A 15,424-nucleotide genomic window follows, 5' to 3' on the forward strand; every position below is an offset into this window, starting at 1 on the left:
CACACACACACACACACATATATATATATATATATATATATATATATATATATATTATACATTTTTATACATATACACACACACATATATATATATATATATATATATATATATATATATATATATATATATATATATATACTGTATATATTATATATATAAATAATAAAACGAGAGAGAGAGAGAGAGAGAGAGAGAGAGAGAGAGAGAGAGAGAGAGAGAGAGAGAGAGAGAGAGAGAGAGAGAGAGACGTTAGTCCTATCAAAACAAATTAAACAGTATATATACGCAAATAGCATAATCCGATCACCAATTGAAATATGAATACATATCTTCAAAACATTTTTAAGTGTGCCCAAATCTCAACACACTAGGCGATTCCATTCACAATTACGTAGCATGCAATCTCTCACTTCATGTATAGCGATATAATTCATTTTCAATACCTATTTCGCACAACTATTCAGCTCTGTCAACATATTCCCCTAATCTTTTCTAATCCCCTATAAGATAGTCACCATACTTTCCACATGACCATACCATCTCAACATACTAATCCAATCTCTAACCCACGTACTTCTACCTATCTTCCTATTTTCCACCTTCCAATCCTTCTTAAGCCATAAATATTGTGGATATAGTTCATCTCTATGCTGTAGAGTCAGCTAAACAACCCTTTCTACCTTGATTTCACCTAAGTTACAAACACTCTTCCCTTTCTTTTGCATATATTTTAATCATAGCTTCTTTCATTTTACCACCGTTATATTTACTCTCAAATACTGAACGAATCAACTGCCTCCATTCATCCTCTACCCATGTCAGCATTCGTAATTCCATCTACCTGGTTTCCGATTAGTGTCCGAACCTTGCTCTTGTTTAAATTTATCCTCAACTTTCAAACTATTGCATTAATTTTTGCACTCTCTTCACTATCAATACTATTTCAGCAACAACCAAAGACTCAGAATTCTTCCCACTATTGATTTTCAAATGAGGAAATTTTGTACAAAATTCTCATGTCCTTTCTTTTACTTCTATCCCTCCATTCATAGACATTGTACAACAATTAGGACATACAATTCTGAGATTCTTCTTCAACACCCAAGCCAATTAATTGCTCTCAACAAGATATCTTGGATACCATACATCCTCATCACCTTTTATATAATCTCTTCATTAATATGGTCAAGAGGAGTTTCTATATACATGAATGCCAAGTTCTGTTTTTATCTTTATACTTTCAAATATACACCTCATATACCTGTTTAATGTTAAACACTTTATATAAACAAGTTCTCATTCTCAAAATCCATACTTCTTATCATATCAGCATTACTGTCATCTCATACTATCAACCTCCAAAAACTATCAACACGTCCGTAACATATTAGTAAATATTATTTGCTTACAATATTTAGTCCCGATCATCTTTACCTTCAAGAATTAAAATCTCACTCCTCTGTCCAATTCCTTCAAATCCTATCCATCATCTAGACACAAATCTGTAATGTTGATGGCCTTCCTTTCTTCAACCTTTTAAATGTCACCTAATCATAATCAAGTTCCTTTTACAAAATCTTTCGAATTTACACTAACTCTTCCCACTTGTCCTCCAGCTTTGTTTTCCTTCTACCTTTCACAATCAGCAAAACTCCTCCAAACGTTTAGTTCCATGAACAGAAGACTACATTCAATACAACTAATTCCTTCTACTTGGATTATTAATTCTGAGATCCAATGCTTATTGAAAATTTTGAGCATTTACAGTACTCAACTTATTTTACATTTTTTTCGCTTAATTAGCCTTGTTTCATTACGCGCCTTCTTTTTTTCTTTAATTTTCTTTCTGACAATCCAATCTATTCTCCATATGATTTCTAATGCCTTTGCCTTACACCACAAACCATTATATATTTGATTCATTAAACATTCACTTTCCACATCTCATTCCTCTTTTCACTCTACTTGAACAGCAAACCTTCCTGCCGTTCTAATGCCCATATCCTGAAATATTACAATTTTAAGCTTCTTCCGTGTAAATTTTCTAATACGCTATTTTCACAACTTTCGATTGAAACTCAATTGTCTCAGTTACTGGTACAATTGCAGTCACACTTCTCTAAAACCTTGTGCTTCAAACATGAATTATACATTCAACAGATCCACTTTTCAAAATTACGTCTACCAACTTACGGTACTTTTCCATCTCTTCTGTATTAATATAAACCAGCAAAATTAACTCAATTTTTTCTCTTTCACATAACTAATTCTGAATATTCTTCTTTGGAAGTTCTGCATTTCAAAAAAATCCACCAAAATTCTAAACATGCCACAAAGCTCTTCTTGTTCTCCTTTTCAACCCAGGTACTCCACATCCACGACCAATGCCACATTTTTCTCTGTCTCCACCATCCCTTTCTATTTTCCAAACTCAGCAAGGTGTAGATACACTGTAAATTTTACTTCTTGTTTACTCTTGTCCTTGACCATTCCAGAATCATAAGCACTCATTGATAAGATTTTTGTTTTATGCAAAAGAAGAACTCGATTATAAATAGCCTTATTATGTGCACATAGTTCTCCAGCCAATAATTTCTTGATAGAAACTGAACGACTATGGCCACTGTACATATGTAGAGTGAACTCTATAAGTTTGGCAAATCCATCAGTGCAGCTTTGCTCTTTGTAATTGTGTTTTACATGCTTTTCTAGTATTAGAGGCTTTTAGAGGCTTTTGATGTGCCGTTCATTTTCTTTTCAATAAAATTCCCTATTATAGCCTTTTCATTCTGATAATCAATTATTATTACATAGTTTTAGTGGTTATGCCTTTTGAGCCAATACAGTCTGTCACTGCCCTGTTTATTGTATGCATTATTATTAGCCTTTGTGTGTGTGTGTGTGTGTGTGTATATATATATATATATATACATATATATATATATATATATATATATATATATATATATATATATATATATCATGATACTTCTCCCAATTTTGGGGGTAGCCAACATAAAAAAAAAGGGGGGATGTTTCTTCTCTTCGTTCCTCTGGCCTGACGAGGGATTCAACCGAGTTTAGTTGTTACTTCTAGGGTGCCACAGCCCACCCTCCCCCTTTATCTACCACAAATGAAGCTTCACATGCTGACTCCCCTACTGCCACTACCTCATCGGTTACCAAAGTGACCGGAGGAAGCAGCAGGGCCTATCAGAACTGCGTCACAATCGCTTGCCACTCATTTATATTCAAAGTATGCTCTTTTGCTCTCTTATCATCCAGAGCTTTCTTCAATCCATCCATCCGGCCAAACCTTGGCTGTCCTCTTGCACTTCTCCCATTAACTCTTACATTCATCTCTTTCTTCAGCAAAGAGTCATTTTCCATTCTCTCTACATGACCAAACCACCTCAATACATTTATATCCACTCTAGCTCCCAATTAATTTCTTACACCCATTCTCATCCTCACTACTTCGTTCCTAGCACTATCCATCTAGATAAACTAGACATACTCCTCAGACATTTCATCTTGAACACATTTAATTTGTCTCTCCGTCACTTTCATTCCCCACAACTCCAATCCATAAATCACAGTTGGCACTAATAGTTTTGCATACAAAACTCTCTTTACATTCATTCCTAATCCTTTATTCTTTACCACTCCCTTCACTGGCCCTAATACTTTACATCTTTTATTCACTCTCCAACCTGCATCTGCTTCTACTCCACCATTTGCAGCAACAACAAACCCCAAGTACTTAAACTGATCTACTTCAACTAACTGTCCATTTAACATGACATTCAGTCTAGCAACCCCCTTCCTTCTCGTCCACCTCATAACCTTACTCTTACCCATATAACTCTCAACATCCTTCAAGCACACACCCTCCCAAACTCTGTCACCAAACAAATCAGTTTGTCATCCAAGTCTACAACCAATACAATATCATCAGCAAACAACAACTGATTTACTTCTAACTCATGATCACCCTCATCTATTAATTTCAATCTTCAATCAAACACTATTCTTTCCAAACTTATTCTCTTCATATGAACGACCAAATCCCTGACTCCACCTCCAGTTAGCCGCCCTCTTTGCCTCAGCTACCTTAAGTTTTACTGCAATGTTTTCCTCTATATATATCATACTTTTCTACACTATTACTTTGCAGTCCTTTTTCTCTTCCATTTTCCTCTTCACTCCTTCATTCCACATTTTACTACCCATCCTCATGCTGCCACCAACAATCCTCTTGCCACACACATCACTTGCAAGCCCCACGAGCTTTTCTTTTACAAACTTCCACTCCTCTAGATCACTAGTTTCTCTCACTTTCACCCTGTCATATGTCACTTCCAACCTTTCTTGATATTCACTTCTTATCTCTGGTTTTCTTCAAATCTTCAACCTTCACTACTTCCCTTTACATCCCTCCCATTCTATTTAACACTCTTGCTACAACTAATTTTCCTCCAACCAAAATTTTACCAGACATGCTGTTAGCTATACCCCTAAACACATGCACATCTTTCATTCTTCCACACATCCTTCTTGTTATAAACACAATCCATTAATGCCTTTTCTACTATTCTTCCATTTGCCACTCTTACCCATATATACTTGTTTATATCTTTATTTTTGAAAAAAAAAAAACTACAACTGATCACCAGCTCTTGTTCAACACTTATATCTAGCAGCCTATAACCACTTTCATTTTCACTTGATATGCCATACTGCCCAATGACACCTTCTACTTCTCCAGCACCCCCTCATTTAAGTTACCCATCGCAACTACATAACTCCTCCTACTTGGTACTTTTATACACCTAGTTAACTCGTTCCAGAATTCATTCTGCTCTTCTTAACTTTCTCACAACCTGGCCCATATGCACTAACAAAATCCCAACACTCCCTGCCCAGCCTAACCCTTACCCACATTATCCTAAATGATACCTCCTTCCATTCCTCTACTTTATCTGTCATCCATTCATTCAGTAATAAAGCCACACCCTCTCTTGCTCTTTCCTTTAAATTTCAGAAACTCTACCTGTCACTTCACCAAACATCACTAACCCTTCCCTTTTATCTTTGTCTCGCACAAGGTCAATACATCATTACTTCTATTCCAAAACATACTTCTAATCTCACATCTTTTACTGTCTATCGTAGTACATCTATGCCCATTCAGACAACCACAAAACTAGAATGTAGGGAGCAGTCACTCTACTGCAGCTCCTCTTCATTGATATCTCACAGAAAGTAACTACATTCTCCTTGTCTCATCCCTTTTAGTAGCCTCTAATGACAAGCAGAGATATGTTGGGGCTATTTTAATTGTTGTTATGCACCCATGGCCACAGGGGGCCTTTATGTACAACATTGTATATATTTCTTTTATTGCATATATATTTTTTTCTCCAAGATTACTTTCTGGGATCTTCCTGCAACTTCATTCCTTTTCATACAAAGTTACCAGCCTTTGGAACCAATGCTATTGCTAAGAATACATGAGACTTATCTACACCTGTTTCTATCCATTGAACTATGTCAGATGAATACTTGAGAGACTGGCTCTGTTGAACTGCCATGAATAGGTTCTCAAGTGATGCAAGGTCTCTTTTTAAGTGGCCGTGCTCATTCAGCAGAAAATCCAGCTATGGCCCATCGACTTTTCCTCCTCCTGAATATCTTTGGCTCTTCATATGGGCTACTCTTTCTACTAGCTGGATGAGTAATGTACTTTCTTGGAAGTTCCTTCACATCATATGGCAAGGTCAGGGAGTTCAATTCTGGAACCTTTACTAGAAAGTATATAGACCCTTCACCAGAATCACATGGCTGCATGGATTAACCAGAAGGATCTTTGCCTCTGATTGTAAATAGACAATTAATACATCTTTAATTTAGCCACGAAATGTTGTTTGAGTTTGCAAATTAATTTGGTAAAATTTGTAGGTTGGCCAGGGTACCAGCCTCCCGTCGAGATATTACCGCAAGAGAGTTATTGGGTCCTTTAACTAGCCAGATATTACTACATTGGATCCCTCTCTCTTGCTACAGTTCATTTTCCTTTGCCTATACATACACTGGATAGTCTGGCCTATTCTTTACACATTCTCCTCTGTCCTCACACACCCGACAACTCTGAAATTACCAAAAAATTCTTCTTTGCCCAAGGGAGTAACTGCTGCACTGTAGTAGTTCAGTTGCCTGATTGGTAAGTCTCTGCCTGGTGTTTGCCAGATGGGGTTTGGGTCCTGCTCAGATTTGTTAGTGCCTCTAACATCTGCAACCCTACCATTCTTGTGAGCTAAGGTTTAGGGGGTTTGGGGGAGCCTATAGGTCTATCTGCTGAGTCATTAGCAGCCATTGCCTGGCCCTCCCTGGTCCTAGCTTGGATGAAGAGGGGGCTTGGGTGCTGATCATATAATATATATGGTCAGTCTCTAGGGTATTGTCCACCTTGCTAGGGCAATGTCACTGTCCCTTGCCTCTGCCATTCATGAGCAAATAAAATCATTGTTCTCTAGCCTTCGGTAGTGCCCTAGCTTCTGTACCATGGTCTTCCACCGTCCTTGGGTAGAGTTCTCGTTTGGGGGTACACACAGACACACTGTTCTATCTTATCTTTCTTCCTCTGGGTTGTTTTTAAGATTTTATAGTTTATATATGAAAGATTTATTTTAATTTTGTTACTATTCTTAGAACATCTTAATTTCTCATTACTGTACTTCTCTAGCAGTTTATTTATTTCCTTATTTTCTGTCCTCACTAAGAAATTTTCCCTGTTGGAGTCCCCGGGTTTATAGCATCCTGTTTTTCTAACTGGGATTGTAGCTTAGCAAGTAATAATAATAATAATAATAATAATAATAATAATAACATGGCTCCTTCCATACTTGCAGTGACCCTATCTACAGATTGTTACCATTTCAATATTGGTTCACTTTTCAGAAGACAGGGTTTGTTACCGCCAGGAAACCAACTCCGAGTTCCGGAATCTTCCTCAGCCCATGGACAAGTTGTATAAGGTGCTGAACGGCCATCTGATATCCTTGGAGAAACTGGTTCTTGAATTCGGTTCCATATTCTCTCTTTTCAAATCTAACTGGCTCTGTCCGTGAAGGCTCCATCAATGTCACAAACTATATGGGTTCTAGTGAGACCAAAAGAATCTGATGAAGAGGGTCCCTGAGGTTTCACTGAATATCAAATCTGCTTGTTGTTGTGCAATAAGGAATGATGCTGGAGTTCTAATCTGTTAAGACTTAAAAGCAAGGAATGACAAACCTCAAGAAATTGTGACAAGCTTTGTTAGGCTGATGTACCATGATCATGGCTGACAATCTTTCAATGATCCCTTACTTGTAAAATCTTGAGAATAAGGCCAGTGGTCTTCTTGTCTTTTAGGAGTGTAGATCTTGGATATGGCAAACAGGAACAAGCTAACCATAACATCATGGTTTATTTGATTGGTTTTGGAATGTGTTGTTGAACCTTCTGAACAGACCCTATTAGATCCCTCCCTCACAGTGGTCCCTTCACTTAGGTGTTTTCAAGGCCTTCTGGCAGGTATGAAGGGGACCCTTGGTGGCTCTGTTTGCCATATTGAATGCCAGACTACCACTATGGTGTATTCCTTAGTCAGTAATAAAACCTTGTGTAGTATAGACTTTGCGTGTTTGAAGCATCTTCTGAAACAACACCATTTCCATTGATTTCAGATTAATCCAAAGTCTTTCCAACTTTAGGTGAGAAAGTTCCTCAAACTATTTTCAAAAAGAATGACTTTCCGAAAGTTGTAACAGCTATTACCAAAACCCCCCCCCCCCCCCCAGAGAGATCCTGTTTCAATTTTCTTTGCCAGAACATTGGAATATATTCTTTGTTCAGTGAATGAACAGTCCTCAACTAAAACTTTTAGACTTCAGTTTTGTCAAATTTCTTTATCTAACTAAGGATATTCATAAACTATCTCTTGGATATTAAACAATAAATTTTAGTTTTCTCTACAGATTTTTTCCTTATGAAAACGTGAATGTTGCATCTTTATTGGAATTAACCCTCAAGATGATGCTGTTAAAATTAGCCCCCTCCATGCATGTCAGCTCGCCATAGATTTCATTGACAAACCTGAGTCTTCCAGGAAACATAGCTTCTCTCTCTCTACTTTCAAATCTTAGCTATGTCTTTGGATGAAGAAATTCTTTGCCATTTGGCGAGGGTATTAACGTGATGTCTCAAGGGGACCCTAGTTTTCAGGTCTTCACCTTCCTATTTCTTCCTTCATATATTTTGCATAAATATTTTGATCTCAAGAATTCACGCTTGCACTTATTCTATCAAGTTATCAACAAGGATTGCCTAATTAGATGCTTCAAAGGCTTCTCCCTACTCAAATCATAGCACATGGAGCTCAAGCCAATCCTTATGTCATTCTTAGGCCGTGTTCGCAAAGAGGGATTTCCAGAGTGATTAGATACGTGCTGTCGCAAATTCAATTATTGTTTATGGTGTTTGTGACAGTTTGGATATTACACAGTTTGCATGTGTGCGATTTGCTGGCATGTTGAGATACATACAAATAAATGTCATCATTCATACACTGCAGTGAACAGCAAGTTTTAAAGGACAACAGGCGCTATCCTTGACTTTATGTTAGCTAATGAGGAAAGAGACTGTGCTACCAGGATAACATTCAAAGTGGGGTGATCCCCGAAATTCAAATGAAAGGCGCACGCAGAAATCTACGTAGAGTATGTGTACTAAAATAATAAAGAGTTACTGAATGTATGGTTTTTTTTTATCTCAAAGAGGAAATAATTTCTTTACCAAATGTTAGCACTCTTTACTGTATTCTAAAGGATTCTTCTTAATCCTGCAATAAGGTGTTGGCTAAAGATGTGTCCTCTTGGATTATTTCCAGCAAGTCATTGAATGATTTCATCGTTAATCTCAATTAAAAAACTTAATTTTCATGCTCTCTCAAAGAGGGGTACAAGATTGTAAATATCCCATATCTATTAAAGGAAGCTGGATGAACCCAATAATGTCTGTCTCCATTTGTGACGATATATCAACCAAAAACATGTCTTCCACATCCATACTGGCACTAGAAAAAAAAAAAAAAAAAATCTATAGCTGTTTGTCACTGTCCAAAATGGTACATGTGAATATATACAGCGGTAATAAGAGTGGCAGTCGTCGCGTTGGAACCTTAATCTTGCCTTGGCATTCAAGTTCAATCAAGAGCTCTGCAATTAGCCATCCTTAGCGCAAGTGGCTAGAACTTCCGAACACAAAATAAGGAGGCACTACTCAGAAGCCTTTTGATGTTTATCTGCTGGCACCAATCATTGTAGTGGGTCATATAAAATTGGCTAAGTGAAATATGATCCAATCACTTCTTTTTTAAAACCCTTATTCTCTGGTTTTTATGGAGTATTTCTCTTCCCATCCCATGCACTTGGAAATAATCAATTGCTTTAAAGATGCTCCTATCAATTTCTGTAAGATACAGCTATGCTTTTCACCTCTAATTCCACTATTCACAATTACAGCATTACCTCGGAAATTGAGCAACCCAAAATTCAAACAATTTGGTGAATGAACAAAATTTTTAAACATGTTTTTTACCCAGACATGAACAAAAATTTAGAAGCCGAACATGTTTAAAACCTGTAAGGACTAAGATAAAAGGTAAGTGAGCAAGTTTACAAGTAACACTTGCTTATTCAGGCTCTCAAAAAATTTGTGAATTGAGTTTTTCATTAATTTAATCTATACAGTATTAGCTTTCTTGTGCTTATCCATAAACGACATGTCTTTAAAGATGGGGGAGGAAGGGGACCCTGCCTTTAGTTCTTTGATGAAGGAAATGATGGCAAAATGAGCTGAATTACAAAATTTTGTACAAAAATTTTTCCAGACAAGGCAGTACCCTGCAAAGCAAGCAATTTCTAATATGATAATGCGATGAGTAATTTCAGAAATTTCTTAAAATGGAAGCATAAATTATCCTTTCTTGATCTCTATTAGTAAAGGATATCACAGTTGTTGCCATAATAAAAAGCAAAGAAAAGAAAGAACCACTGAGAGGCAATTACCAAGGTTCAATTGGAAGGGATTCTCTCTTCCAAGCAACACTAACACCTCCTCCTCTCACTGCCTTACACTCAAGTTATCCACTCCTTACTACAGGTATAGTAAAGTTCAATGTTCATTTATTCTATTAATTATAACTATTTCTTGTTTATGTATGCTCTTATGCACTGTACTATAATGTAACATTGTAAAATTTGTGTAGATTATACCATAATAGGAGTATCGTTGGGTGAGGAACCAATTAAAGCTATTTCCATACACACTTATGAGGACAACTGATTCCATGTACGAATACTATTTTGTATTATATTCAATCTTTCCTACAAATATATTGAGATAATAAACTTTTCTTGTCATCCTCCCTTCTCATAATTCTAGTAAGTTGAATTTCCATGCATATATGAGAAAGCCATGTGGGACAATGGAATTCAATCTTAGCATCCACAATGAGTACTTTTGAGTTTCAAGATCTCTAAAGTTTGTGTAGCTGGGGAATTGTTTGCAAAGATTATAGATATAAATGATTATTGTGTTTGAAAATATTAGCTTTTTATCATAAAAGATTGTTATTCTCCTTTCACATTCTTTTTTACATTTATCTTTCTTTTCAATGCCAAAATATATATGAGAAGGCTATCCTAATAAAAAAATTGGTCACTGTATTCTAACCTACAGGGTATCTCTTCAAATCACTTCACAATTTGGATTAAGAATTTTGCATTTTGCAATTTCCACATATTTCCTTTAAATTTTTTTCATCAATGTGTATTTTATAAAACATCAAGTGAATGTGTAAATCACGGGACATGTAGTACCATAGTATAACCGGAATACACTCAAAGTGCAGCCATTGCATAGACAATTTCAACCCCTCAAAATACAAGAATGTAGAAAATATACCATTATCATTATGCAAAAGACCTGAAATACAATGAATATATAAACAATATGGAGTTTAACTAAATCTAAATTGGAAGAAATATGCTATTTTTGCCCCTGAACAAATGGCTGATATTCTTATTTCAGAAAAAAAATAAATAATTCATATGTATAACAAAAGTTACATACCTGCTAATCTGCCATCGAAGTCTGCCTTCTGGATGACTTTGAAGCCAGGATGAGGCATCAGATAGCAATTGATGTCTCTGAAGCACTTCCGTAGATCACGGCGAACTTCTTGATGGGCTGGATGCTGCTTTTCTTTGACCTGGTTAAAGATACGATAGTTTTCATCATGTAACGATGTAGACGTTTCATAAATACGCAGTTATGTATAATGCATACTTTGACAAGATACTTTTCAAACTATAGTACGCATAAAGACTAATGTGAGATATTTTTCAAAGATCTTAATAATTTACTTGAATTGTTAATGAGGAAAATACAATCTAAACAAATCAAAATAGATTTTAAAAGGTCCAACTGATCAGAACCCTTTCAATCACAACTTATATTGACTGAAGTCTTCATTATCATCAATATTGAATAAAAACTATATCTCACAAATTACCACTAAATTAACTCTGCCAAAAACATGACTCCTTACCATAAGGATTTCATCCAACAACTGCTGTCCTCCCTGATGGCCATAAGGAACTTCATATGGGAATCCCCAATCTCGTACTAAAAAATGCAATCTCTGTTGACAGATAAGAAAAAAAATTCTATTCAAATTGCAACAAAAATAGTCCAGAATATAAAAGAAAGTACATGCATCTTAACATTTACAAATTAAATATACTTCTGTAACTTTCAAATTCCTAAACAATACAAAATATTTACTGCTTTGAAAACATTCAAATGCTAAACCTCTAGTAACAGGATAACTATATTATTATTTTCCAAGGTGGGATGCCAAAGTATAGAATAAACAGAGTAATGAATAGGAAAGAATACAAAAAAAAATTCTACATAAAAAGGAGAAAGAAATATTCAGGATAACAGTGATTAAGGAAGGATGTAAAAAGTTATAAAATGAAGTTAGTACAGGATCTCATTTAAAACATGAAAATAGAAAAAATAACATGGATGAAGGAAGAATGGTTGCTTCATAATTTTAAGCAGATGCTTATCAGCAGTTAGCCAACCACATCCTATACACCCTTAGCATAATGAATCCTTTCTTACAATTACAGTAACCACCCATCATATGAACCAGATACAATCCAAGAATGCGTTTGAAAGCTGGGATGTTCGCAGCCAACTCTCGACTCCCAATCAATCAGCTGACCACACTAACAATAACTAGGCTATGAATTTAACAAGAATTCCTGCATTTAAATTTTAATTGAATTAGTCTTCTATAATATATTCATTATTTTCCTAACATTTTACCAGTCAAGTTGTTCTTTCCAAGATTTCAGTTAGCTGATTGCTCTAACTCCAGCTAGTGTCTACAAATACTAATTGACATGTAATGTTCTTGTAATGTAAAATTCTTTTAAAAACAAATTAATCTCCACTGCACTTTATTTACTTTACAGTTTACTTTTAATGACCAAGTATTCAAAGTTTTTCTGTTCATATCTAAGTATTCTTACCGCTGTGTACGTATTTACTTTCGATGCATAACCCATCAAGCTAAACAACAAGGTTCTTTTTTATAATGATGCTATCTAACTAGCAAACATTACCAATAAAGAATAAAGTATTTACTACACAATGTTTTTAAAATCTAGTGGATGCCAGATTAAAGGAAAAAGCTAATCTTAAAGAAAAAATGTTGAGTAATCTTACTGTGTAAATTAGAACAGCTCGCTTACAATAATCAACCCACCTATTATATTTATTTTTACCTACTTACTGTATACCTTTTTTTCACAATCGCCTAATAGGGATAAGGTACCCGCATGTTTGGAAATATTTCATTAATATATTTAGTCCTATTTTGTTAAAATTAAGACTTGCCTACATTGGCAAACATCTAAAACTAGAGACAATAGTGAATCATCTAGTACCTTATGCATTATTTCTAGCAAGTGAACGATGCATACTGCCTTCCAAAACATGATGCAGCCAATCAGCTAATGCCGATACGTTATCAGATACATTTGCTCTTGAGAAACCATACAATATGATACGCCTTCCACATTTCCAATATGATGTTGCTTTTGAACATTTACTTCAGCGAGTGAAGATATTATGATCCAGGCTACCAACAAGGTATTCAGGTATTCTGCCTGGCTATCTAGCTGACTAAATGAGCAGCTACAATTGCTGGAATGCAACGATTTTGTTGCAAAAGGGTGTAAAGTAAATAAGAATTTGAGGCTCTATGAGAGGATCTTGAATCTGTAATGCTCCGTGCACCATCAGAACCCTCATAGTCAATGGAACACTAGAATCTCTAGATTCAAATTAAGAACCGAGGTTAGGGTTTGAAATAGTTCAGGTTAGTTCTGAATTTCTGACTTTAATTAAAGACTCAAGGGCCTTTTGAGATTTCACAAAAAAGGGTAGAGAAGCTAAGAGCCTTTGAAGCTCATCAATATCAAACTTCACTTGTTAAATACTGTAGTGGGATTCAGTGCTGGTGTGTCATTATCCCCACTTTAATGAACTAGCCTAAAGGTAAAGGTAAGGGTGTATGGTTTCAGTTCCAGTTCCATCAGAATATATGTTTACCAGAACACCCGCCGGGCAAGCCAAACTCCTCATTGTGGTGCCCAACCACAGCAGTGGTCTCCCCAGTAAACAACTTAAATACTTACAGTACAGTCCTGGGCTGGGATCAATCTGCTGCTATGCATATGCTAAGCAAACATGTTACCACTGTACTAGCCAAGAGGCTAGTCTTCTCTGAATATCTCCTATAATTAAAAGCTAGTTTCCTTTGGTGCTTTGATCTTTAATTTTGGTTGGCAGTCATACAAGCATACTTTTACATAAAAGCAACATTGAGGCCTTCCCAAAACTCACAACGCTAATCCTAAATCTCAACACCAGTCAATGACCACTAAGGTGTTACTCTTAACAAAACTCTAAGCTTTAAAGAACACACGAAGAAACTAAAGAAAAAATTATCAACAAGAAACAACCTGCTTAGCAAAGCCAACAGCAGCTGGGGAGCAGAACCAAAGATCCTTAAGCAAACAGCTGTAGCAGTCTGCTATTCTACTGCAGATAATTTTTCAGCAGTGTGGGAAAGATCATGCCACACAAAGAAAGCAAATCCAGAGCCTAATAGAGACTGCCAAATAATCACTGGCACATCAAAGGCAACGTCCCTACTATCTCTTTATAGACTGGCCAGTGTTGCAACACCTCAAATTTGAAGAGATGCTATTACCAAAAATGAAAGGGTCACATAGATGAATGATGCAAGGCATCCACTTCATGGACATCAGACAACAAGACAGCAACTGAAATCAAGGTAAGCTTCATGGCTGTGGAGGATCCTTAACATCTCTAGACCATGCAGCCTACAGGTTGATGAATTGGAGGGAGAATGACTATAATTCAACCAATGATGCAATACCTGACCCTAACAAACACCTACCTTGTGGAGCATCCCTGAACAGAAAGGAGTGAGCCACCTTAAATAGTGCAAGATCCAAGGTTGGGAAAACAGGAGATAGACTTCAGAAGTGGGGATATATCACCAATGCTGATTGCCCCTACAGTGAATTGCTTCAGACCATGGACCACATCCTCTGCTGTTGCCCACTGGGACCTGCATGTTCTGATGTAAATCTACAGGAAGCAAATGGTGGAGCCACCCATTGGATACACAAGTCGTGCAATAAGATACGATAATGATGATGGCCCAGAAATAATATCCTTGAAAAATCTATGCCATATTATTATCATTACTTATTAACCTACAACCCTAGTTGGAAACGCGGGATGCTATAAGCCCAAGGGCTCCAACAAGGAAAATAGCAATAAATTCTAAGATATAATTAAACACAATAAAAACACAAATTTGAACAATCTGGAGTTAGGAGCTGTCGACAACCTGAAGTCATCACAGAGACTAAAAGGCAAAGGATCTGTGGTATGAATGAGCCATCGGGGGTTGCCATTAACCGCTAGATTGTCTCATTAATTTACCAGAGGCATAAGTCCATTGAAAGCAAAGATAGGAAATTTTTTTGCTTTGGGGTAAATATTAATAAAAACAAGCTTCCACAGAGAAGCCATACGAACGTCAGGGGAGGTTCACAGATGTAATTTGTAAAATTGTTTGGAAGTTTTATTGTTCCCTATTAAAGGAAAAGCTTTTCTGCGCAACAAAGATAAAATGTTAACAAGAAATCTCCCTTCTTTTCTTCATAAATACGGTAGCTATTCTATTCAATCATTCTGTAAC

The 15,424-nt window shown here is 36.2% G+C and overlaps 1 protein-coding gene across 6 annotated transcripts in view; it reads right to left on the minus strand.

Annotated features, from left to right (window-relative positions):
* The window catches only part of atl (atlastin GTPase), a 440,834-nt gene that overhangs the window by 149,187 nt on the left and 276,223 nt on the right, over positions 1–15,424 (minus strand). For all 6 annotated transcript variants that reach the window (XM_068358734.1, XM_068358731.1, XM_068358733.1 and 3 more), the window contains 2 exons: positions 11,660–11,752; positions 11,182–11,320 (listed from right to left, as the gene is read on the minus strand). In XM_068358734.1, coding sequence (XP_068214835.1) covers positions 11,182–11,320; positions 11,660–11,752 — 232 coding nt within the window. The remainder of the gene's footprint in view (positions 1–11,181; positions 11,321–11,659; positions 11,753–15,424) is intronic.

The sequence above is a fragment of the Palaemon carinicauda genome, chromosome 35, assembly GCF_036898095.1.
Source record: "Palaemon carinicauda isolate YSFRI2023 chromosome 35, ASM3689809v2, whole genome shotgun sequence".
NCBI lineage: Eukaryota > Metazoa > Arthropoda > Malacostraca > Decapoda > Palaemonidae > Palaemon > Palaemon carinicauda.